At 37.3% G+C, this 25,256-nt stretch overlaps 1 protein-coding gene across 3 annotated transcripts in view; it reads right to left on the bottom strand.

Annotated features, from left to right (window-relative positions):
* The window catches only part of LOC133635906 (protein FAM135B-like), a 185,947-nt gene that overhangs the window by 58,692 nt on the left and 101,999 nt on the right, over positions 1–25,256 (bottom strand). For all 3 annotated transcript variants that reach the window (XM_062029353.1, XM_062029354.1, XM_062029355.1), the window contains 4 exons: positions 21,194–21,264; positions 20,904–21,077; positions 13,191–13,317; positions 3,688–3,847 (listed from right to left, as the gene is read on the bottom strand). In XM_062029353.1, coding sequence (XP_061885337.1) covers positions 3,688–3,847; positions 13,191–13,317; positions 20,904–21,077; positions 21,194–21,264 — 532 coding nt within the window. The remainder of the gene's footprint in view (positions 1–3,687; positions 3,848–13,190; positions 13,318–20,903; positions 21,078–21,193; positions 21,265–25,256) is intronic.

Raw genomic sequence — 25,256 nt, 5'->3', positions numbered from 1 at the left:
AATTACGGTAATTAACGTATTTGATTGACATAACGAGTGTCGTGCAGCTGTGATCGTGACGCTAATGAGAGAAAGGATACATTTGTTTGCAGTTGATTTCCTGTTACAAATATTACTCTCATCTATAATTCATGTCTGCAGTTGTTTTGATGGTGTGAAGTAGATATTTTGTCTCATTATTTAGCTATAGATGTCCCTGTTGTTCAGCAATGTTTGTTAGCGATATCAAGATGCTGTTGAGATGTATACATCTACTTTATTAATACTCATAAAGTATTAGTATTAATAATAATACTTTTTTAGTATTAGTATTAATACTAATACTAATACTAGTATTAGTATTACTAATTAGTTATTAGTAGGGATGTCCGATAATGGCTTTTTGCCGATATCCGATATTCCGATATTGTCCAACTCTTTAATTACCGATACCGATATCAACCGATATCAACCGATATATGCAGTCGTGGAATTAACACATTATTATGCCTAATTTGGACAACCAGGTATGGTGAAGATAAGGTACTTTTTTAAAAAATTAGTAAAATAAGATAAATAAATTAAAAACATTTTCTTGAATAAAAAAGAAAGTACAACAATATAAAAACAGTTACATAGAAACTAGTAATGAATGAAAATGAGTAAAATTAACTGTTAAAGGTTAGTACTATTAGTGGAGCAGCAGCACGCACAATCATGTGTGCTTACGGACTGTATCCCTTGCAGACTGTATTGATATATATTGATATATAATGTAGGAAGCAGAATATTAATAACAGAAAGAAACAACCCTTTTGTGTGAATGAGTGTAAATGGGGGAGGGTTAAGTAAGTGCATCTTGTGTTTTTTATGTTGATTTAATAAAACAAAACAAAAAAAAACAAAAACAAAAAAAAACCCGATACCGATAATAAAAAAACCGATACCGATAATTTCCGATATTACATTGTAACGCATATATCGGCCGATAATATCGGCAGGCCGATATTATCGGACATCTCTAGTTATTAGTATTATCGTTATTATCGTTTCTATCTATCCAGCCAGAAACGAGAAAGAGCCATCAATCTGTCAATCCTTTCCGTGTCCGGGCCAGGTAAGGTTCCCTGTGTTGAGTCAAATTAAGCCGCAGGCTCCAAAATAGTTGAGGCCCCGTCCTCAACTATTTTTGTTGAGGACGTGAAGATATCTACCTATTTGGAATGATGACAACAGGACATCTGCTGATTGGAGTAAGCGTTGCTGTGGTTTGTCCAAAAATTGGAAGTTGCTGGCAGTCTTCAAGGTACCCCAAATCTGCCACGAATGATTGGAGGATGCGAGAATAACTGTGGACACTCTTGGATAACATCGTAACTGTCTGCCTCGCAGGATTTTTGAGGACCAGTCATAGACAATTTAGAGTGAAAAGCACAAGCACATTTTCATTTTCACTGGCATACAAAACATTCTAACTTGGATTGTTTCCCTGGCTTGGAGACTCTCCTGAAGGACAGTGCAGGGAAGACACGACAAACTCCCTTCTTGTCTCTCATGGACACACACCTGTTGTTGTTGACTTTGGACTTACCGGCTGCACAAGAATCAAGGTCGCGGAACAGAGACACACTGCAGGCTTACACACAAACAACATGCATCCACAAAAATATACGCCACACATACACCCCCCCGAACCCCCAAACCAAACACCCTCAACGTAAATCCCATAGGGGTGATGGAAGGATGGTCAGCGCCGAGAGCTGCAGCCTACCACCATTACTCCGCCCCTTCCCTCTTTTGCTAGATCTCTGGAGATGTATGTTTACACTGTTACACTGCAACTAACGATTAATTTGATCATCGATTAATATGTCGATTATTACTTCGATTAATCGATTAATAATCGAATAAAAGAGACAAACTACATTTCTATCCTATCCAGTATTTTATTGGAAAAAAAACAGCATACTGGCACCATACTGATTTTGATTATTGTTTCTCAGCTGTTTGTACATGTTGCAGTTCATAAATAAAGTTTATTAAAAAAAAAAAAAACAACATTTTTTTTAAAAAACTCTGCGCATGCGCAAAGCATAGATCCAACAAATCGATGACTAAATTAATCGGCAACTATTTTAATTATCGATTTTAATCGATTTAATCGATTATTGTTGCAGCCCTAGTTGTAATATGTATATGTGCTTTGCTATGGAGGTTTTTTCCCACTCCAGACTGGACCCCCTTAGGAGCCCAGTCTAGATTGTATTTTTTTACTCATCCTTCCCCAGCGTTTTACCTTTTTCCCCATCTTTTACAGGGCGCCTCATGGCGACCCATCAGCGTTCCTGTTCTGTAACCCTGTACGTTCCTGTTCTGTAACCCTGTACACTGTTTGTTTGTCTCATCCTGAACGGGTTTGTGCTGAAAACAAAGTTTCGTTGTACTTGTGCAATGACAATAAAGACCTATCTATCCTATCTTATATATGTTTTTAAATGTCTAAACAACCTCGCGCCAACATTTCTCTCCGACCTGCTTCAGCCTTACTGCCCCACCCGATCCCTAAGATCAGCCGATCAGCTGCTACTGACGGTCCCGGACACAAGGCTGAAGCTTAGAGGTGACAGAGCTTTCGCTGCTGCTGCTCCCAAGCTCTGGAACGACCTACCTCTGAGTGTTAGACAAGCCTCCTCTCTTCCTGTTTTTAAATCTCTCTTAAAAACATACTTTTATTCCATGGCTTTTAACACTGAGTGATATCTATCCTGCAATGGCGCCCCATAATACACCTGCTGTCAACCTCTTTTTATATTTGATTTATTTATTTTTTATCGTGTTCTGTTTGCTCGGTTCTCGTATTATTTTAACCTGCCCATTGTACAGCCCTTTGGCTACCCCTGTGGTACATTTTAAATGTGCTTTATAAATAAAGTTGATTTGATTTGATTGATCTATCTATATTTTCTTGATGCTAACAAACATCACCAAAGATGCTATAATGTGGAACAAAGCACTTGTCTTTCCTGCACAACAACTAAGCTTTTAGTTTCTGTTATGTTATGTGGATTGGACCAACAATCACAATATTTATTACATGACGTTAGTTTAGTTGCACAAGCAGGTCTTCTACTTATATTTAGGCACAGCGACCACAAAAGAACACAAACTAAAGCTATCTGTTGTTCTTTCTAAACGTTTAGTTCTGCTGTCAAACACTACTAATATAGTGGAGAATGAACTCCATTGCACCATAGAAAGTTTCCCAAACAAATCAAATGTTCACACAAACATTTTACAAAGTGATCACTGCAGACACGAGCATGGTCCGATTGTATTCCACAAGATGATGAAAGTGATATTTTTATAAAACATTTCCTTTGACACACTTGTTTTTCCTGACTTTATTACCTTTATGAACCACTTCTTTTGGGAATCTATGAAAGCTTTTTCCTATCTCTCGATTTGAACGACCCTAACCCAAAGAAGCAGAAGCAGTTTTAATGCTACGCTCAAGCTGCTTGACCATCGTGTGGATTAAGTCACCAAGAAGAAAAACGGATGTGACGTCATATGCAACCCAGCTAATGAAGATGTAAAGTTTAGTTTTTGTGCCATTTGGCCTGCAGACATACACAATGTAATAACTTCTATAGTCATGTGTTGCTAAACAATAAGTTAGGGACATAGAAATGTGTTATTTGATGTCACCTGTGTCGTCTGACATGTGCTCCAGCTGAGGGACCTCCTTCATCAGAGCAGTGTAGTATCTTCTCACAGCACCACGGGCGGCCAGCAGGAGGCGGCAGAGCCTTCGATGCCACACGTGAGCTCTCTGCAGGCAGTCCTCGCTGGGCACATAAAAACTCCCCTGTGGAGAGAAGAAATGTCAGCTGCTATGTAACGAGCATGTTCACATGCTTCAACTTTACTGGAACATTTGTGCAGGACCTTGACGAAAACAGCCACCCTTTTTCCTCCCTATTGGCAAAGTCACAGGAATCACGTCAAATAAGTCTCGATGAAACACAGTAAAGGTGCGGCGTTCCTTTTGGATCTTGGCCTTCACCTTGAACTTTAACCTCACACCAGACTTTGGATAAAATGTCAACTTCTTCAAAGGAATCCAAGTCAACATTTGTGACGGAGGTTAGAGGTCAGAAACAAACCTCTAAAACTATCCAGAAATAGGACTAAAGACAATTTGGAAAAGAAACATGTGAAAAAAACAAGTGCCAAAAGAAAACTATTTCCAATAAAAGGGTTACATTTATATTTGTTTGACTGATAGTAAAGCAATACAAAATTAATTTAATCGATAAATGTATCATATATTTTCCATGATTTTTTATTTATTAATACAGTATATGTAAATATATATAATTATAGCGGTTGTTTGTCTGTGTGTGCACAGAATCTTTTTGTTGTGTGAGTCAATGGTTAGTTTGATATTCATCATGCAGCTGTAGCTAAGTTTCAAGGTGTTCCCGTTGAATATATTCCTGAGTGCATGTTTTTTGGGGAAGTGCCTGTCACCATACAGCAGTGCAGCTGAAAGATGTAACCTGTGCAACCTGAAAGAAATGTTGTTAATTATATACCAGCCCAGCATGTCCACTTTAAACAAACTGGTCTCATCATGCCGGCACAGAAGCAAGGCACTACTGTGTAACAATGGCCACACACCAAATATACTGTATGTTACAACCACGTCAATAAAATCCACTGAAGAGCAGGGAAAACAGCAAAACAGGCTTGTAGGGATGAAAAAGCCTCTATGTTTTTCCCTGACCTAATGTATGTATATATGTATATGTATATATATACACACACACTTATAAATATGGAATACGCTGGATATACTGTATATATACACTAGCGTTCAAAAGTTTGGGGTCACATGTAAATGTCCTTATTTTTGAAGGAAAAGCACTGTACTTTTCAATGAAGATAACTTTAAACTAGTTTTAACTTGAAAGAAATACACTCTATACATTGCTAATGTGGTAAATGACTATTCTAGCTGCAAATGTCTGCTTTTTGGTGCAATATCTACATAGGTGTATAGAGGCCCATTTCCAGCAACTATCACTCCAGTGTTCTAATGGTACAATGTGTTTGCTCATTGGCTCAGAAGGCTAATTGATGATTAGAAAACCCTTGTGCAATCATGTTCACACATCTGAAAACACTTTAGCTCGTTACAGAAGCTACAAAACTGACCTTCCTTTGAGCAGATTGACTTTCTGGAGCATCACATTTGTGGGCTCAATTAAACGCTCAAAATGGCCAGAAAAAGAGAACTTTCATCTGAAACTCCACAGTCTATTCTTGTTCTTAGAAATGAAGGCTATTACACTAAATTGTTTGGGTGACCCCAAACTTTTGAACGGTAGTGTATATATATATATACTAGGGATGTCCGATAATGGCTTTTTGCCGATATCCAATATTCCGATATTGTCCAACTCTTTAATTACCGATACCGATATCAACCGATACCGATATCAACCGATATATGCAGTCGTGGAATTAACACATTATTATGCCTAATTTGGACAACCAGGTATGGTGAAGATAAGGTACTTTTTAAAAAAATTAGTAAAATAAGATAAATAAATTTAAATCATTTTCGTGAATAAAAAAGACAGTAAAACAATATAAAAACAGTTACATAGAAACTAGCAATGAATGAAAAGTAGTAAAATGAAGTGTTAAAGGTTAGTACTATTAGTGGAGCAGCAGCACGCACAATCATGTGTGCTTACGGAGTGTATCCCTTGCAGACTGTATTGATATATATTGATATATAATGTAGGAAGCAGAATATTAATAACAGAAAGAAACAACCCTTTTGTGTGAATGAGTGTAAATGGGGGGAGGGAGGTTTTTTGGGTTGGTGCACTAATTGTAAGTGTATCTTGTGTTTTTTATGTTGATTTAATTAAAAAAAAACAAAAAACGATATCGATAATAAAAAAACTGATACCGATAATTTCCGATATTACATTTTAACGCATATATCGTCCGATAATATCGGCAGGCCGATATTATCGGACATCTCTAATATATATATATATATATATATATATATATATATATATATATATATATATATATATATATATATATATATACAGTGAGGTCCACAAATATTTGCACACCTTGCAATTTTCTCCCACTTAGAAATTAGGGAGAGGTGTGAAATGTTCATCATAGATGTATTTCAACTGTTAGAGACATCATCTAAAAAGAAAAATCCGGAAATCACATTGTATGATTTTTTAATGATTTATGTGTATGTTACTGGGGTTCATAAGTATTTGCACACATGAGAACATCAGTGTTAATATTTGCAATTACAGAGGTCAAAGGTTTCCTAGAGTTCTTCAGCAACAGGGATTTTGTCCCACTCCTCCACACAAATCCTCTCTAGATCTGTCAGGTTTCGGGGCTGTGGCCGAGCAACACCAAGTTTCAGCTCCTTCCAAATATTTTCTATTGGATTTAGATCTGGAGACTGGCTAGGCCACTCCAGAACCTTGATATGCTTGGTATGGAGCCACTCCTTGGTTATCCTGGCTGTGTGCTTCATGTTGGAAGACCCATCTTCAATGCTCTGACTGAGGGAAGGAGGTTTTTGGCCCAAATCTCTCAATACATGGCCCCGTTCATCCTCTCCTTAATACAATCCTGTCCCCTTTGCTGAAAAGCACACCCCAAAGCATGATGCTTCCACCGCCATGCTTCACTGTAGGGATGGTGTTCTTGGGATGATACTCATCCTTCTTTTTCCTCCAAACCCGACGAGTGGAGTTTATACCAAGAAGTTCTATTTTAGTCTCATCTGACCACATGACTTTCTCCCATGACTCCTCTGGATCATCCAGATGGCCATCGGCTAACTTCAGACGGGCCTGGACATGGGCTGACTTAAGCAGGGGAACGTTCCGTGCAATGCATGTATTTAAACCTATATCAATCTAATCCATTATTATTATTATTATTAAACCACTACGTCATAGTGTTCTACTGATAGTAGCCTGGGAGACAGTAGTCCCAGCTCTCTTCAGGTCATTCACCAGCTCCTGCCGTGTAGTTCTGGGCTGATTCCTTACTTTTCTTATCATGAGTGATGCCCCACAAGGAGAGATCTTACACGGAGCCCCAGTCCGAGGTGGATTAGCAGTCACGTTTAGCCTCTTCCATGTTCTAACAACTGCTGCAACAGTTGATCTATTCTCACCAAGCTGCTTCCCAATTGTCCCACAGCCTTTTCCAGCTTTGTGTCGCTCTACAATGTTGTCTCTGGCCTCTTTTGACAGCTCTTTGGTCTTGCCCATGGTAGCAGTTGGACCTTGACTGACTGTGGGCTGCACAGGTGACTTTAATGAGCTCTAAGGGGGGTGGGTGGGTGATTAGTTGTGGGGTAAAGGTGGACTTTTTTTTAAGGTAGACTGACAGCTCTTTGAGAGTCATAATTCTTGCAGATTCTCATGTGTGCAAGTACTTATGAACCCCAGTAACATACAAATAAATCATTAAAAAATCATACAATGTGATTTCCGGATTTTTCTTTTTAGATGATGTCTCTAACAGTGGAAATACATCTATGATGAACATTTCACACCTCTCCCTAAGTGGGAGAATTTGCACAATTGCAGGGTGTGCAAATGCTTGTGGACCTCACTGTATATATATATGTACTGTATATACACAATTACAAAGTAAGGGTTGCACAGACTAATGCAGAAAATGACGTTTTATTTTACGTTGACTAGTAGCTGATCACAATATTTTGTTTTCCATAAAGGGAGAAGTAACCACTGTAGACACGACTATCTGCCTGCTACGTGGTCCCTGGCACAACTGTTTGCAGTTGAGCGCGTACATCTATTTAAGTATTAATAAATCCATGCATAAATGGACACAAGATTAATTATTATAGGAAATAGATGAAACAAGAGCCTGTAAAGTAGTTGCAAAAAAAATCAGATTAATACTATATGTATGTGTGGATGAAAAATGAAATGTGTAGAGAAATCTGTGGTCGTGTGCTGGATGTGGATGATTAAAGGAAAATAGTGTAAAAGAAATAGTGAGACTCTTCCAGTAGACAACATAACATTTACAGTTGATGTTAAACTTTAGATTTATGTCTGCATCAGATATCCTGTTGGCCTCGCTGGGCCCTGACCTCAAGCTGCTACCTTGGACTTCTGTCCGTGGACCGTGACCTCAAGCTGCTACCTTGGACTTCTGTCTGTGGACCCTGACCTCAAGCTGCTACCTTGGACTTCTGTCCGTGGACCCTGACCTCAAGCTGCTACCTTGGACTTCTGTCTGTGGACCCTGACCTCAAGCTGCTACCTTGGACTTCTGTCCGTGGACCCTGACCTCAAGCTGCTACCTTGGACTTCTGTCCGTGGACCCTGACCTCAAGCTGCTACCTTGGACTTCTGTCTGTGGACCCTGACCTCAAGCTGCTACCTTGGACTTCTGTCCGTGGACCCTGACCTCAAGCTGCTACCTTGGACTTCTGTCTGTGGACCCTGACCTCAAGCTGCTACCTTGGACTTCTGTCTGTGGACCCTGACCTCAAGCTGCTACATTGGACTTCTGTCTGTGGACCCTGACCTCAAGCTTCTACCTTGGACTTCTGTCCGTGGACCCTGACCTCAAGCTGCTACCTTGGACTTCTGTCTGTGGACCCTGACCTTAAGCTGCTACCTTGGACTTATGTCTGTGGACCCTGACCTCAAGCTGCTACCTTGGACTTCTGTCCGTGGACCCTGACCTCAAGCTGCTACCTTGGACTTCTGTCCATGGTGACCATGTTTTGGCAAGCGCCATGGAGGCTCCCAGCTTTCTGTGGACATACTGTCATTTCCCGCAGGCGAATCCCACCCTATCATCATACCTGTGCGCGCTCTGTAATTGCAGCAAACCAGGAAGGAACATCTGTGTGTTTACTTTCATAATTCTCTTTACCTATCAGACATCTGGGAGGCTTCTGAAGGGAGGCGGGGTTACGAAATAAGACGTGTTTTTGTTTCAACTAGTCATTACCCTAAAAAGTGTTTCCCTCTGGATTGGTGCCATCTTAGTTTTTTTCACCTTGATGGTGTAGTTAAAATGTTCAGAGTGTTGGAAGGGACGATTGAGAAAAGAACATTAGCTGATTAAAAACTAATAGCGCACATACAGGTTACAACCAGAGGAGGCACTGTCGGGTTATGTTACACTGGCTAGTGTGGTCCAAAGGAGAACGTGACGTCCTGTAGAATAAATAAGGTGACAACTGCCTTGAAACAGGAGTTCAGAACAATCAGTTGAAGGCACCCACTTTTTTAAAAATTCAGATTAATTACAATTCTGATTAATCACAATAAACCCGACGCAGCCCCCGCGACGAATTGAATGTTAATGGTAAACGACTCGCCCGAATGCAGCTGCGATAGGCTCCAGCACCCCCTGCGACCCCGAAAGGGACAAGCGGTAGAAAATGTATGGATAATTTTGCTTGTATAATTTAACCTCTTAAGGCCCAAGCTGTTTGTTTACATGCTTTTTTTATTTCTCTTTGCTATTTAGTAGAGATGTCCGATAATATCGGTCTGCCGATATTATCGGCCGATAAATGCGTTAAAATGTAATATCGGAAATTATCGGTATCGTTTTTTTTATTATCAGTATTTATTTTATTTTTTTATTAAATCCACATAAAAAACACAAGATACACTTACAATTAGTGCACCAAGCCAAAAAACCTCCCTCCCCCATTTACACTCATTCACACAAAAGGGTTGTTTCTTTCTGTTATTAATATTCTGCTTCCTACATTATATATCAATACAGTCTGCAAGGGATACAGTCCGTAAGCACACATGATTGTGCGTGCTGCTGCTCCACTAATAGTACTAACCTTTAACAGTTAATTTTACACATTTTCATTAATTACTAGTTTCTATGTAACTGTTTTTATATTGTTTTACTTTCTTTTTTATTCAAGAAAATGTTTTTAATTTATTTATCTTATTTTATTTGATTCATTTTTTTAAAAAGTACCTTATCCTCACCATACCTGGTTGTCGAAATTAGGCATAATAATGTGTTAAGTCCACGACTGTATGTATCGGTTGATATCGGTATCGGTTGATATCGGTATCTGTAATTAAAGAGTTGGACAATATCGGCATATTGGATATCGGCAAAAAGCCATTATCGGACATCCCTACTATTTAGGCTTATTGGACCCTAATTAGAATAAAAACTAAGAATCATCTTTTGATATGATGTACTTAGTCCATAAGTACACAAACGTGTACTTCATGTTTAGTGACATGCTAATTCTTATTTTTACACTTTTTTCCCCAAATTCCATTGTATGTTATACTCTCCTGACACCACCAGATGGCAGTATAAGTGTCCACACAAGCGGCCATAAGACCCCAATTCAGTAGTGTACACCATTTTGGAAATAAGAGCTGAAAGGTGCTGTCCACGCATGTGGCCACTAAGCCTTTAGAGGTTTAAATGAACTTTAAAAAGCACCGTATTTTTCGGAGTATAAGTTGCTCCGGGGTGTAAGTCGCACCGGCCGAAAATGCATAATAAAGAAGGAAAAAAACATATATAAGTCGCACTGGAGTATAAGTCGCACATTTTTTGGGGGAAATGTATTTGATAAAAGCCAACAGCAAGAATAGACAATTTAAAATGTCTAAAGAATAGTGAACAACAGGCTGAATAAGTGTACGTTATATGAGGCATAAATAAGCAACTGGTATGTTAACGTAACATATTATGGTAAGAGTCATTCAAATAACTATAACATATAGAACATGCTATACGTTTACCAAACAATCTGTCACTCCTAAATCCCATGAAATCTTATACGTCTAGTCTCTTACGTGAATGACATCAATAATATTATTTGATATTTTACACTAATGTGTTAATCATTTCACACATAAGTCGCTCCTGAGTATAAGTCGCACCCCCGGCCAAACTATGAAAAAAACTGCGACCTCTAGTCCGAAAAATATAGTACCGTAACTTCCGGACTATAAGCCGCTACTTTTTCCCCTCGTTCTGGTCCCTGCGGCTTATACAAGGGTGCGGCTTATATACGGCCTGTTCTTCTCCGACACCGACGAAGAGGATTTGGGTGGTTTTAGTACGCAGGAGGAAGACGATGACACAATGATTAAAGACTGACTTTTCATATACCGGTAGGCTGCTTATTTTGATAACGTACAGGCGAGCACTTTGTATTACTTTGCAGCGTTGTATTATTTGTACTCTGCACGAATGCTGTTCGCCATGTCAAAGATGTGAAAGTTTGATTGAATGATTGAAAGATTTATTGTTAATAAATGGGACGCTTTGCGTTCCCAAACAGTCATCTCTGTCCCGACAATCCCCTCCGTGGTAGCAGGAACCCCTATATACTACGCTAATTACACATCAAAACCCTGCGGCTTATACAAGGGTGCGGCTTATATATGGAGCAATCTGTATTTTCCCCTAAATTTAGCTGGTGCGGCTTATAGTCCGGAAATTACGGTATTTGGACACAAATACAATTCCATTACCAGACTGTCATACAGGAACATTATTTAAACATTTTACTTGGAAGCACTTCATTTATCTGCTCAGAACTTGGTAACAGTTTTATGACCTGAACACTGACCGTATAACAGCACACCTTTCAGGTAACCATCCGCCATTAAGGTAAAAGATAGTGTGTTCACAATAAAGTGTGAGATTCATCAGGATATATTTGGTGATGACTTGCATGTGTTAATGCGACAAATAACACATTTTGCAGTGAGGTTATTCCCCAGCTTATGTCACTTCATAAACTTTGTAACTTTCTAACATGTGGGTCAGCGCACAAAGGAGGTGATGGCCTATGTGAACATTTCACCTGCAGCGACATGGCGCTTGTGAGCTGAACTCATTACTGGGATCAAACGAAGACCCCCACACCTTCCTTATCTCAGCCAGAGCTTATTAAAGAGGTGGGAATAAAACAAGGGTTCATTAAGATTTACAGTGGAGACGATGACGTCGGAAGTTTCATTAAAAAAAGTCTGTTTTGCAGCCAAGTGAGTGTGGTCCAAGTAGATTGATGCATCACTTTATGGCAGCGTATTTGTGGCTTGGGCTCCTCACCAGGTCGCCACCAAACTTGAATGGAGCTCAGAAAAGTCAGAAAATACTTCTTTTTTTTCATGTTTTTCCTAATAAATTCAGTTTACAAAAAAAGACTGATGATAAAGGATTCTATCAGCGCATGAGATTGACTCTAGGGCTGCACCATTAATCCATATCTAATCCACTTCAAGGTTTTTAATTGGTGCGCTAAATAACCGCAAGAGGCTGAGGTTTTTTTTTCTTTCCCTCCGCCGTCACCGGCTTTTGAGTGACAGACGTGTTGGCCAATCAGAATTGTTGTTCGTCTCTCAGCACCGGAGCACGTTTATTTATCAGAGTGACCCCTCTTTTCACTCATTCACAATCTTTGTCTCGACACAAATTGGCAGGCAAAATGTGATTATAAAGCCAATTGTCCCGTTGTGGGGATATTGCAGCTGCCCACGGGATGGGCAATATAAGCCCATCAACATGCACCAACGAGCAAAAATGCCCTGATCACGTGATGGCAATATAAAAACACAAGACAAGGTTCAACCTCATTAAATGCACTTTAGGATGGTCAATATCTATTTATGTAAATTTTTTAATTACAGAAATGAGTCCATTTTATTTATTTATTTAGGGTAACAAAGTTATTTACCTTCCAATGACAGAACAATGGTAACCAATTCTACAGTAATTAGAAATAAAGGTTTATATCCTTTTAAATGGTTACTTGCTTAAATATGATATATTATGATTACATTACATTATAAACACTGTATAGTTTGATCCATTATTTCTTTCAAGAGCACGGTGAATTGCAATTAGGTTTTTTCTCAAAATGGTGCAGCCTCATTGACACAGTACTCTTAATACGACACATTAACAGCATCATACTGTGACTACATTTTGCTTTGAAGGTGCCATTTTTAGGTCATTTGGGACATTCCTAGGATTTGTATCTGAACAAACTCCACCCAGGGAATGTAAATATATATACTTCTGTTTTTTTAAGCCTCAAGTGACCAATTGTGAAGATCTATAAATCAGATTTGACCGCAGCATACCTCCGAGATGATGGGCTTGCAGTACCCTGCTCCAAACACAAGGTTCTCCACTGAGACTGCAGATGGATCATTGGTGCTCTCTGCTGACCCTTTTCCCAGCCAGGACCCCTTTCCTGTGCGAGCAAAGCTGGAGGCAGGACAGACATGCAGGGATAAGGTCAGCAAGCAGAAGAAAGAGGGGTCCAAGTTATTCATTTAATAATTAATAAGTCTAAGTTGGTCTAATTTGTGGAATGCAGCTCATTTTCTAACAGCCCATTTCAAAAATAATACCAAAAAAACCTTAAAAAGTGAAATAAAAGAGCTAACAGGTGAAATGTAAGGAGAAAATGTTGCTACGTTGACAATAATAACACAAAGCTGCAATGCAGGTTGCTTTTTCTTTAAAAGTGTCGATGCTCAAAAAGAATGAAAAACTTAACTGACAGATGTGAACTTGGCAAAGAGATTTGAGTGTTGAAAGTCAAAATAATATGACTTATTTTTAACACTTTTATGTGCCTTTTGGATCCTCGAGACCTTTAGTCTGACTTTTTTTAAAATTGTCATTGTTCCAAAAATAATAATGAAGCAAAAGTAATGTTATGAATGATTCACCTACGTGTTTAAAGGCATGTGAGCACCCTTTGAGGGAAAAAAGAGGAATACAAACCATGAAAGAAAATGTAGAAAATCAAGACAACATTTCCTGCAAGTGAGTGCATTTCTACTCTACTTTTGACATTCTTTAGATTTATTCTCATCTACCAACCTCTTTGTCACACTAACATGTCTCATGTAATGTACCACACATTTTGTTGTTTTGTTAAGTACCGTATTTGCCGGACTATAAGGCACACTTGAAATCCTTTTTTTTCCTCAAAACTCGACAGTGCGCCTTATAACCCGGTGCGCCTAATGTACGGAATAATTCTGTTTTTTCTTTCCGACCTCAAAGCTATTTTTTTTGGTACATGGTGTAATGATAAAGGTGACCAGTAGATGTCAGTCACACACAAGAGATACGTGTAGACTGCAATATGACTCAAGTAAACAACAGCAACATTTTATATGTTCCATTGAAAATACAGAACATTACACACGGCGCTGAAAAATCTATCAAAATGTTTTAGTATGACTTTGGTAAGCTATGAAGCCACACCACTTGATGGATTGTACTGTGCTTCAACATAGGAGTATTATTATGGTGTGTATAAGGTAAGACATATTATCTGCTGTTTTGTTTTAACAATATTATGCAAAAACAACTTTTCTTACCTTCTAGTACCTGCTGATCTGTATTTGGGATCTGTGTAAATCCTGAAAAATTGCGCGGTCCGCCTTTGTAGTCTGTGTCGACACCGTAGTGGGTAAGCTTCTTCTTTTTCTCTATCTTCTTGTTATGTGACATTCATCCTCCACTGTTGCCATTTCTAATATAAAGTAGTGTAAAGTTCTTACTTATACCTAGGGATGTCCGATAATGGCTTTTTGCCGATATCCGATATTCCGATATTGTCCAACTCTTTAATTACCGATACCGATATCAACCGATACCGATATCAACTGATATATACAGTCGTGGAATTAACACATTATTATGCCTAATTTGGACAACTAGGTATGGTAAAGACAAGGTACTTTTAAAAAAAATATATAAAATAAAATAAGATAAATAAATTAAAAACATTTTCTTGAATAAAAAAGAAAGTAAAATAATATAAAAACAGTTACATAGAAACTAGTAATTAATGAAAATGAGTAACATTAACTGTTAAAGGTTAGTACTATTAGTGGAGCAGCAGCACGCACAATCATGTGTGCTTACGGACTGTATCCCTTGCAGACTGTATTGATATATATTGATATATAATGTAGGAAGCAGAATATTAATAACAGAAAGAAACAACCCTTTTGTGTGAATGAGGAGGGAGTTTTTTTGGGTTGGTGCATTAATTGTAAGTGTATCTTGTGGTTTTTATGTTGATTTAATAAAAAAAATTTAAAAAACGATACCGATAATAAAAAAAACGATACCGATAATTTCCGATATTACATTTTAACGCATTTATCGGCCGATAATATCGGCAGGCCGATATTATCAGACATCCCTACTTATATCTGTCAGTAAACTCACCATGAAAGCGCTAAAACATACCGGTGCAGTGACTTTACATTATTCACCCAAGTATCTTAAGTTATTAGAGAGCTCCGGTCGGACGGTTTTTCACGGGACACATTTCGGGCGTTGTTGTTGCACTAGTGAGCCACGGATGAGGAGATGCTGCTCCGTTATTGATTGAAGTCAAGTGTGAATGTCATTAAAACAGTTAGCGCCATCTTTTGACACTTCTTCCACAAAGATGGCAGGGAGAAGACGCTGTCGAAGTGGAGGCACGTAAATAAGACCGGCGCATCCTGAAGAGACTGTCAGAAAGTGAGTTGAAGATGATGTGTAAAACATCATCTATGCAACATTTTGAGCAAAGAACCACCATCACATGTTATGTAGACCACAAGGAAGTCTTTTACATTTAGAAAAAAAAAAATATGACGACTCCTTTAATGCGCCCTATAATTCGGAGCGACTTATATATGACAAAAGATCGAACATAGATCATTCATCGGCAGTGCGCCTTATACTCCGGTGAGCTTTATGGTCCAGAAAATACGGTACAGTGTAGACCAGGGGTCACCAACGCGGTGCCCGCGGGCACCAGGTAGCCCGTAAGGACCAGATGAGTAGCCCGCTGGCCTGTTCTAAAAATAGCTCAAATAGCAGCACTTACCAGTGAGCTGCCTCTATTTTTTAAATGTTATTTATTTACTAGCAAGCTGGTCTCGCTTTGCCCGACATTTTTAATTCTAAGAGAGACAAAACTCAAATAGAATTTGAAAATCCAAGAAAATATTTTAAAGACTTGGTCTTCACTTGTTTAAATAAATTCATTATTTTTTTACTTTGCTTCTTATAACTTTCAGAAAGACAATTTTAGAGAAAAAATACAACCTTAAAAATGATTTTAGGATTTTTAAACACATATACCTTTTTACCTTTTAAATTCCTTCCTCTTCTTTCCTGACAATTTAAATCAATGTTCAAGTAAAAAATTTTTTTATTATTGTAAAGAATAATAAATACATTTTAATTTAATTCTTCATTTTAGCTTCTGTTTTTTCGACGAAGAATATTTGTGAAATATTTCTTCAAACTTATTATAATTAAAATTCAAAAAAATTATTCTGGCAAATCTAGAAAATCTGTACAATCAAATTTAAATCTTATTTCAAAGTCTTTTGAATTTCTTTTAAAATTTTTGTTCTGGAAAATCTATAAGAAATAATGATTTGTCTTTGTTAGAAATATAGCTTGGTCCAATTTGTTATATATTCTAACAAAGTGCAGATTGGATTTTAACCTATTTAAAACATGTCATCAAAATTCTAAAATTAATCTTAATCAGGAAAAATTACTAATGATGTTCCATAAATTATTTTTTTAATTTTTTCGAAAAGATTCGAATTAGCTAGTTTTTCTCTTTTTTTTTTCGGTTGAATTTTGAATTATAAAGAGTCGAAATTGAAGATAAACTATGTTTCAAAGTTTAATTGTCATTTTTTTCGTGTTTTCTCCTCTTTTAAACCGTTCAATTAAGTGTAAATATCATTAATTATTAATAATAACATAGAGTTAAAGGTAAATTGAGCAAATTGGCTATTTCTGGCAATTTATTTAAGTGTTTTGAAACTGGTAGCCCTTCACATTAATCACTACCCAAGAAGTAGCTCTTGCTTTCAAAAAGGTTGGTGACCCCTGATGTAGATAATTTACTAAAATGATCATCCTAGAAAATGTAATGTCAAATTATATAACTAGCACTCAGAAAACCTTTCACATTTTGGAACGCTATCCTGTAGCCATGCCTCCTTGGGTATTATAATTCCAGTGTTGTGACTTCTGTTTACATCCAAAAATATACCTTCTTGCTAAAAAATGCTTTAGGCTTCGCATTGTAATCATCCAAATGTTTGTTTGCACACTGCAAAAAGTGACATCTAAGTAAGATGAAATATGTCAAATAAGGGTGATATTTGCTTATTTTCTGTCTGATAAGATCATTCTTCTCACTAAGCACATTTGATGTTAGAGTGTTTTACTTGTTTGAAGTGTTTTGCTCCTAAATGATCTCAGTAAGATGTTACAGCTTGTTGCTGAGATTTGAGTAAAACATGCTTGAAACTAGAATATCAACTGTTGCAACACTCACAAGTATAAAACTATTTTATTAAAGTAATCATTTCTTATTTCAAGCATGAAAAAAAAAATCATGACTGACACAATTGTGTCTCATATTAAAACAGATGACAGCCAAATGGACTTTGCTGTTTTATTTTCAATGAAACAATAGAAAGAACGTACTCATATAGTAGTGCACTTGTTATTAGTGACAATATACTTATTTTAAGCTATTTTTGGGTTCATTGAGGTTAGATAATTAGGGTCCGCATGTACCCTGTATAAAGGACTCCCACAGGGAGTCCTTTGTACAGGTTACAAAGGAACCTATTGTTATTGTAAGGTTTATTATTATTATACCGGCCGCCTCTTCGAGCTGCAATTTGACCCACTTAACATGCTTCAAAACTCACCAAATTTGACACACACATCAGGACCTGCGAAAATTGCAAGTTAATAAAAAACCAAACCCCAAAAATCAAAATTGCGCTCTAGCGCCCCCTAGGAAAAAACAAAAACAAACTGCCTGTAACTCCCACTAGGAAGGTCGTAGAGACATGAAACAAAAACCTGTATGTAGGTCAGACTTAGACCTACATTTCATAATTTTACATCCTCGGGCAAAAACCAACAGGAAGTTGGCAATTTCCCCTTCAAGACAAAATTGTACTAAAAAAACTAATTTTTGCCTCTTTGAGCTGTAATTTGACCCCCTTAAAATACTTCAAAACTCACCAAAATTCTCACACACATCGGGACTGCTGGAAATTGCGATCTAAAAAAAACCCGAACCCCAAAGCTCAAAAATTGCGCTCGAAAAAAACCGAGACAAAACTGCTTTTTTGAGGGAAAACTCAAGACAAAACTGCTTGTAACTTCCGGTAGGAACGTCTTAGAGACGTGAAACAAATACCTCTATGTAGGTCTCACCTAGACCTACATTTCATAGATTGACATCCTTCAGCAAAAATCAACAGGAAGTTTGCTACTCCTCCTTCAAAACAAAACTTTTGTTACAACCGGTCACCAAACATCAAACGTTATCTCCTCTGAGCGCGTTTGTCGTTTCGGCTTCAAACTGCTACAGGAGAGAGATTGAACCCTTCTGATTAAAAGTTGAAGACGGCGTTGTGATTCGTGCTACCGTTTTGATTTTACGAGCCTTCAAAGACCCGCAGCACTAAAGTTGCTCCGCTGCTGTGATTTTACGCGCCTTCAAAGAAAACAACCACTGTGCCGCAACACCTAGGAAAAAGACACAGACACAACTTCCTCTAACTCCCAGTACGAATATTGTAGAGACACGAAACAAAAACCTCTATGTAGGTCTCACTCAGGACTACCACTGGACAAAAGTATTGGGACACCTAGGACTAGCACCTGCCAAAATGCAGACCCGACCAACGCTGCTTGCAGCTTTAATTTTTCTTGTTTTTGAACACTGACTTTTTGCAGTGCAGGAAGATAGGAAGTTGTCAACACTGTGGCTTGCAGAGCAAAGGCAGGCGACAACAAGCTAGCTAGATGATGCTAACTGGTCATCTCTCTGTCCTGTGGCAAGAGGAACAGCGTTCAACAAATGTTGTTTACATCCTATTTTTGGGATATTTCATTAAAAAAAAACGGAAGTGATATTTTTGACGCGAAAATGAACATTTAAACACACAGATTAACGCGTTTTTGCGGACATTTCACATGCCTGAACATAAGGCTCTAATTACTTCACATCAAATGTTCCACCTTAAAAAAAGTTTCGGGGAAAAGATTGCATGTTTTGTGTGTTTGCCATAGAAAAAACTGGGTTTTCTTTGGAGAAAAAAGGGCATAAAACATAAAATATATGACAATTAATAGATGTGCAGTTGATCTGTAGATATTTAAGTGTTAAAGCAAATTAAATGTATATATTTTTAACACATTAACGACTAAGACCATTTTGGGTCCCCGGCACCTTTAACATTAACCACAATTGTTTTTATTGTACATTAATGATATCTGTAAAATCTTTAAAAAACTCAAATGTATTCTCTTTGCTGATGATACAAGTCTGTACTGTTCTGGGCAAGACCTTGGCCAACTCTTAGGGACTGTAGAGAGTGAACTCTACATGCTAAAACAATGGTTTGATGCCAATAAACTATCAATCAACCTAAATAAAACAAAATATATAATTTTTGGAAATAGGAAAAATAACAAACAGTGTCATATAAGAATTGATGACATGGAGATAGAAAGGGTGTATTCAACAACATTTTTGGGAATCCATATAGATGATAAATTAAATTGGAAACTGCACATAAATATACTTAAGACAAAGATGGCAAAAAATATTGCTATGTTACATAAAATCAAAAACTCCGTAAATCAAAAGGCTCTTATCATGTTATATAATTCTTTTGTACTCCCTTATCTTAATTATTGTGTCGAAATTTGGGGTAAGAATTACAATACAAACATTGAATCTATATTCTTACTTCAAAAGAAAGCGATTAGAATTGTAAATTATGCAGATTATCATGACCAAACCAATGCTCTGTTTATTAAATTAAAAACATTAAAACTGCACGATCTTGTTGACCTCAACACTGCTATTGTGACGTACAAAGCTCATAACCACATGCTGCCTGGATGTCTACAGGAGAGGTTTAAACCCAGAGAGAATCCCTATGACCTCAGAGGTTCAGCTGTCTTCCAGAAAGCTAAGATAAGAACAAGCTTAAAAAGTAGATGTGTTTCTGTCAGGGGGGTTCAACTGTGGAACAGCTTGGATAATTCCTTAAAATGTTCCAGTTCTATTCACACATTTAAAAAACACTTTAAGACTAATGTCTTGAAAAAATATATCACTCTTGAATCAACACAGTAGTTAATACTATGATCAATGTTAATTCAAATACTAAATGTGGGTTATAAATAATAATGGAAGTACAATTGTTTGTATATAGTATATAAATTGGTACAGAGGTTTAACATGTCTACAAGGATATTTCACATGCCTTTACTGTGTATATAATTGAATTGTGTTTATGTTATGTATAATGTGTATTTATAATATGTTGTACAATGGACATTTAATAATTTTCAGAAGTTTATTTTGTACTTGACATTGTTTATAGGGTTAGGCGCAATAAGTGTTCAACTTCAGCCTAAACCCTGTCGGTCTGCAACATTTTCATTTTCAATCTATGAATGTTCAACTGTTTGTTTATTTTGTTGACCATTGACCGAAGAATAATAAACTTGAAACTTGAAACAATTGAAGGGAGCCCTAATAGTTTTGAAAATGAAAAATATCAAAATGAACTGGAAGCTTCCTTTCATTTGTCAGTGGAAAAAGTTTGGACACCCCTGCTGTAGAACAAACGTAGAGAGAATTTCAAAGGGTCGATGTTCCCTGACATGATGAAAGGTGAGAGGAGCACATCAAAACAATGTCCGTGCTTTGTCAAAACCTTCAAGCCATGTAAATGAGAACCCCTAAAAAAGCTTTCTTCTACCTGATTAGCGGCTGATGTAAGGCAACCAGTGAGGCGTGGATGGAAACGGAAACGACGGACAGGTGGAAGTAGTCAAACATGACAGGAACATGATGGTGCAGGCCTCGCTGCGGGTGGAAGTGGAGGTTGAGGGTGCGACTGCTGATCAACGGGACGGCCACCATGTCTGCCAGCCTAGGAACAGTCATTGAAATTTCAGCCATATTGAATGACTTCTCCATGACTATCTAATATCTACGCCTGCTGCGCCTTTGAATAATTCAACATGAATAATTGGTGTGTGCACCTACTGTTGCTCGTTGTCAGTGAAGTGAAGATCCAGCTTCAACTGAAAGTCCACCTCGCTGAGGGCCTCCTCTACCTGGAGAACATCCACCAAGGCTTCAATATTTGCCACAAACAAGCAAGGTTTTTTGACCGGACACATTTCAAGCAGCCTTAATACAGTAGAATATATAACATATAATATATAAGCAGGGGTGGGTAGAGTTAATACAGTAGAATATATAACATATAGTGTAGAGTAGACATACATTGTACTCAATTACTTTAGAGCAGGAGTGTCAAACTTGTTTTCATTGAGGGCCACTTGTATCACATTTCATTAATTTTTTTTTTTCCCATTTATTTATTTATTTCAGGCAATGACAAAAACGTACAAGTTGACAAAACATAATAATATAAATTAATATAGTGCATTATTGTCCAGTTTTGCCTGAAAGGGAGTGGGAAGAAGATAACTTATTTAATCCCACCCCCAGTTCTCCATTCAGTGATTATTCACATGAGTTTCACTCTCACTTTGTTCAAGGATTATAATACAGGTGTTGTATCATAGTGGCATTACCATAGGTAACAATAATTATTACACTGTAACAATCATTTGTATCAACAATGTAGGAATAATGAACATAGCAATAATGGTAATAGACATCATAGCAATAATGGTAATAGACATCATAGCAATAATGGTAATAGACATCATAGCAATAATGGTAATAAACATCATAGCAATAATGGTAAGGAAACATTGAGCACATGTTACACTTTGAGACATTCACTGTCAAAATAATATTTTGACATCTTACTGCAAAAAACTTGTAGCTCAGTCATCGGAATTTGATTGTAAAATGTGCGGTAAATATAATGGAAAAACAGTACAACTGTTTTCATCGTAAAATGTACAATAGTTCTTATACTGTATTACTATAAATTGAAAAAGTTGTTTTTATGGTAGAAAACTGCTAGCTCAGTTGTTAAAATGTAACAATAAATTGTAGTCATTTTTACAGTGTACAATGTGATGGAGAACTTGTGGGAAATCTTAAGTTAAGCAGTATTTACTTTGCCTAACACCATTTTTTTTAAAATGTATAATATATTTTGTTGTATTATTGGACAGTATTAAAATTTTAAATATTTGTAATTTATAGCTGGACATGTATTATTTTATGTCAAAATAGGAGGAACAAATACACTAAGTTGGAAAAGATATCAAGTATTTTATGAACACATTTCCAGGCATTTGCAGGCGTTGAGTTTGACACTTCTGCTCCAGAGTAGCATGACTTAAGTAAAAGTAAACAATAACAATAATAATAGAGGTACGTATGCAGTGACAAAACTACTCAGGTAACTGGTGAGTAACTTTTGTTTAATGGTACTTGAACTCCAATCATCATTGGTGTGTGCGTGAGAGAGACACTACTACATCAAAAATCCACTACACCTCCCTGATACCGAAGTACATGTCAAACTACTTCCTTAACGTAAATGACCGCCATAACCACAACACCAGGGGGAGCTCCACTAATCACATTGAACCCAGATTCCCAACTAACAAAGGTCTTAACTAGGGATGTCCGATAATGGCTTTTTGCAGATATCCGATATTCCGATATTGTCCAACTCTTTAATTACCGATACCGATATCAACCGATACCGATATCAACCGATATATACAGTCGTGGAATTAACACATTATTATGCCTAATTTGGACAACCAGGTATGGTGAAGATAAGGTACTTTTTTTTAAAATTAATAAAATAAGATAAATAAATTAAAAACATTTTCTTGAATAAAAACGAAAGTACAACAATATAAAAACAGTTACATAGAAACTAGTAATGAATGAAAATTAGTCAAATTAACTGTTAAAGGTTAGTACTATTAGTGGAGCAGCAGCACGCACAATCATGTGTGCTTACGGACTGTATCCCTTGCAGACTGTATTGATATATATTGATATATAATGTAGGAAGCAGAATATTAATAACAGAAAGAAACAACCCTTTTGTGTGAATGAGCGTAAATGGGGGAGGGAGGTTTTTTGGGTTGGTGCACTAATTGTAAGTGTATCTTGTGTTTTTTATGTGGATTTAATAAATAAAAAAAACAACAAAAAAAAAAAACAACGTTACCGATAATAAAAAAAACGATACCGATTATTTCCGATATTACATTTTAACGCATATATCAGCCGATAATATCGGCAGGCTGATATTATCGGACATCTCTAGTCTTAACTCATTCTCTTTCTATGCCACATCAATGTGGAATGCGCTCCCAACAGGTATAAAAGAAAGGGCATCTCTATCCTCCTTCAAAACCGCAATAAAAGTTCACCTCCAGGCAGCTACAACCCTAAACTAACACCCTCCCCGGATTGCTAATAATCAATTGCTAATAATCAAATGCTAATAATCAAATGTAAACCATCAAATGCAGATACTTTTTCTTATGCCTTCTGATCTCTCTCTCTCTCTCTCTATGTCCACTACTTGCTGTCCATATCCTACCCCCCCCCCCTCCACACCCCTGATTGTAAATAATGTAAATAATTCAATGTGATTATCTTGTGTGATGACTGTATTATGATGATAGTATACATGATAGTATATATCTGTATCATGAATCAATTTAAGTGGACCCCGACTTAAACAAGTTGAAAAACTTATTGGGGTGTTACCATTTAGTGGTCAATTGTACGGAATATGTACTTCACTGTGCAACCTACTAATAAAAGTCTCAATCAATCAATCAAATATATTTTACAGTCACTAGCTGCCTTTACATTCCCCCTAGAAATATTCAAAACGTAAATATCGCAATAAGAAACTGCTAATGGAAACACCCATATATCGAAAACCTCTCAAATATCACTAAAACAATTTTACATAAGGTGGATTTTTTTTTAGGTTTCAATGTGTTGCAATAGCATAATGAAAACATTTACAAGGCGGGGAGGCGCCCATGCAGGACAACTAGGGCAGACGGGTGGTCTTGGTCGAGGCTGGACTGGGCCGTCTTGCCCAAACAAAGTCAAGGGGGCCCTTGAATCCACAATTTGTGGATGTTCTGATTGTAAAGGAGGAATTCACAGTTTTTTTTTACAAGTATCTGCCAATAATCCCTTATTCCTGTCCGCTGCCATACGTGAGGACGTTGTCTTTGAGCAATCTTTGTCTTCTATTGGCAATCAGCACAACAGCAGTGGCTGCAATGGTAATTCCAGCTCCAGAACCATGAAAAGTGTCCATCTTCCTCAAAGTGGAGTCTCGTGGGACGAGATTTTATGAGAATTACTGCTCATGACGCAAACTACCCTTTAGTGGTATTACGTGGAAAATGTGCTTTGTTGACATTTTGGTGGGCTGGACCTGGCTGCTGTGATTTATAGCATGAAATAACAAATATATTGTTGTTTATGATTCAACTATTCAATGTCAAAATATAAAATAATGAACAAAACGTCAGCTACTGTCTTGTTGTAAAACACCAATGAACATGAAAGTTAGCATTTAAACATGTCTGCCACAATCATGTGTGTTCTTAAAGGTGTATTCCACCTCTTCCATTTGGGATTTGGGTTTACTTGGTAAACAAGTCAAATGAACATTTGTCCAAATGTGGCCAACATTGTGGGTTTCCTGGACGTGGTCTACATGGCCAAAAGAAACATCTAAGGAAGAGAATCCCTCTGCCATCTTCCACTAGTTGTTTTCATAAATGTCCTGCTTGAATATTCCCTCTTCTCTTCTACGACTCTCTCATCTGTTGTGATTTCACTTCCTGGTTCAATGACCCCGCCCTATCTTGCCTCTGATTGGCCTGTCCCTAATGTTTTGCCCTAATCTTAACTAGGGTTGCAAAATTCCAGGAATATTCCAAGTTGGAAACTTTCCATGGGAATTAATGGGAATATATGGGAAATTAGTGGGAATAAGCATTGAATGCAACATGCTAGATCTTGCAGCATGATTATTAGATAAAACAACCTGATTTCATGCAAATTCAGTAGAATTTCAACCCTGCACTGTGCATTCCTCCATCACATGCACAGATAATTGCCA

Source organism: Entelurus aequoreus, linkage group LG20, assembly GCF_033978785.1.
Source record: "Entelurus aequoreus isolate RoL-2023_Sb linkage group LG20, RoL_Eaeq_v1.1, whole genome shotgun sequence".
NCBI classification, from domain to species: Eukaryota; Metazoa; Chordata; class Actinopteri; order Syngnathiformes; family Syngnathidae; genus Entelurus; species Entelurus aequoreus.
This window is presented reverse-complemented; position numbering and strand designations above follow the sequence as displayed.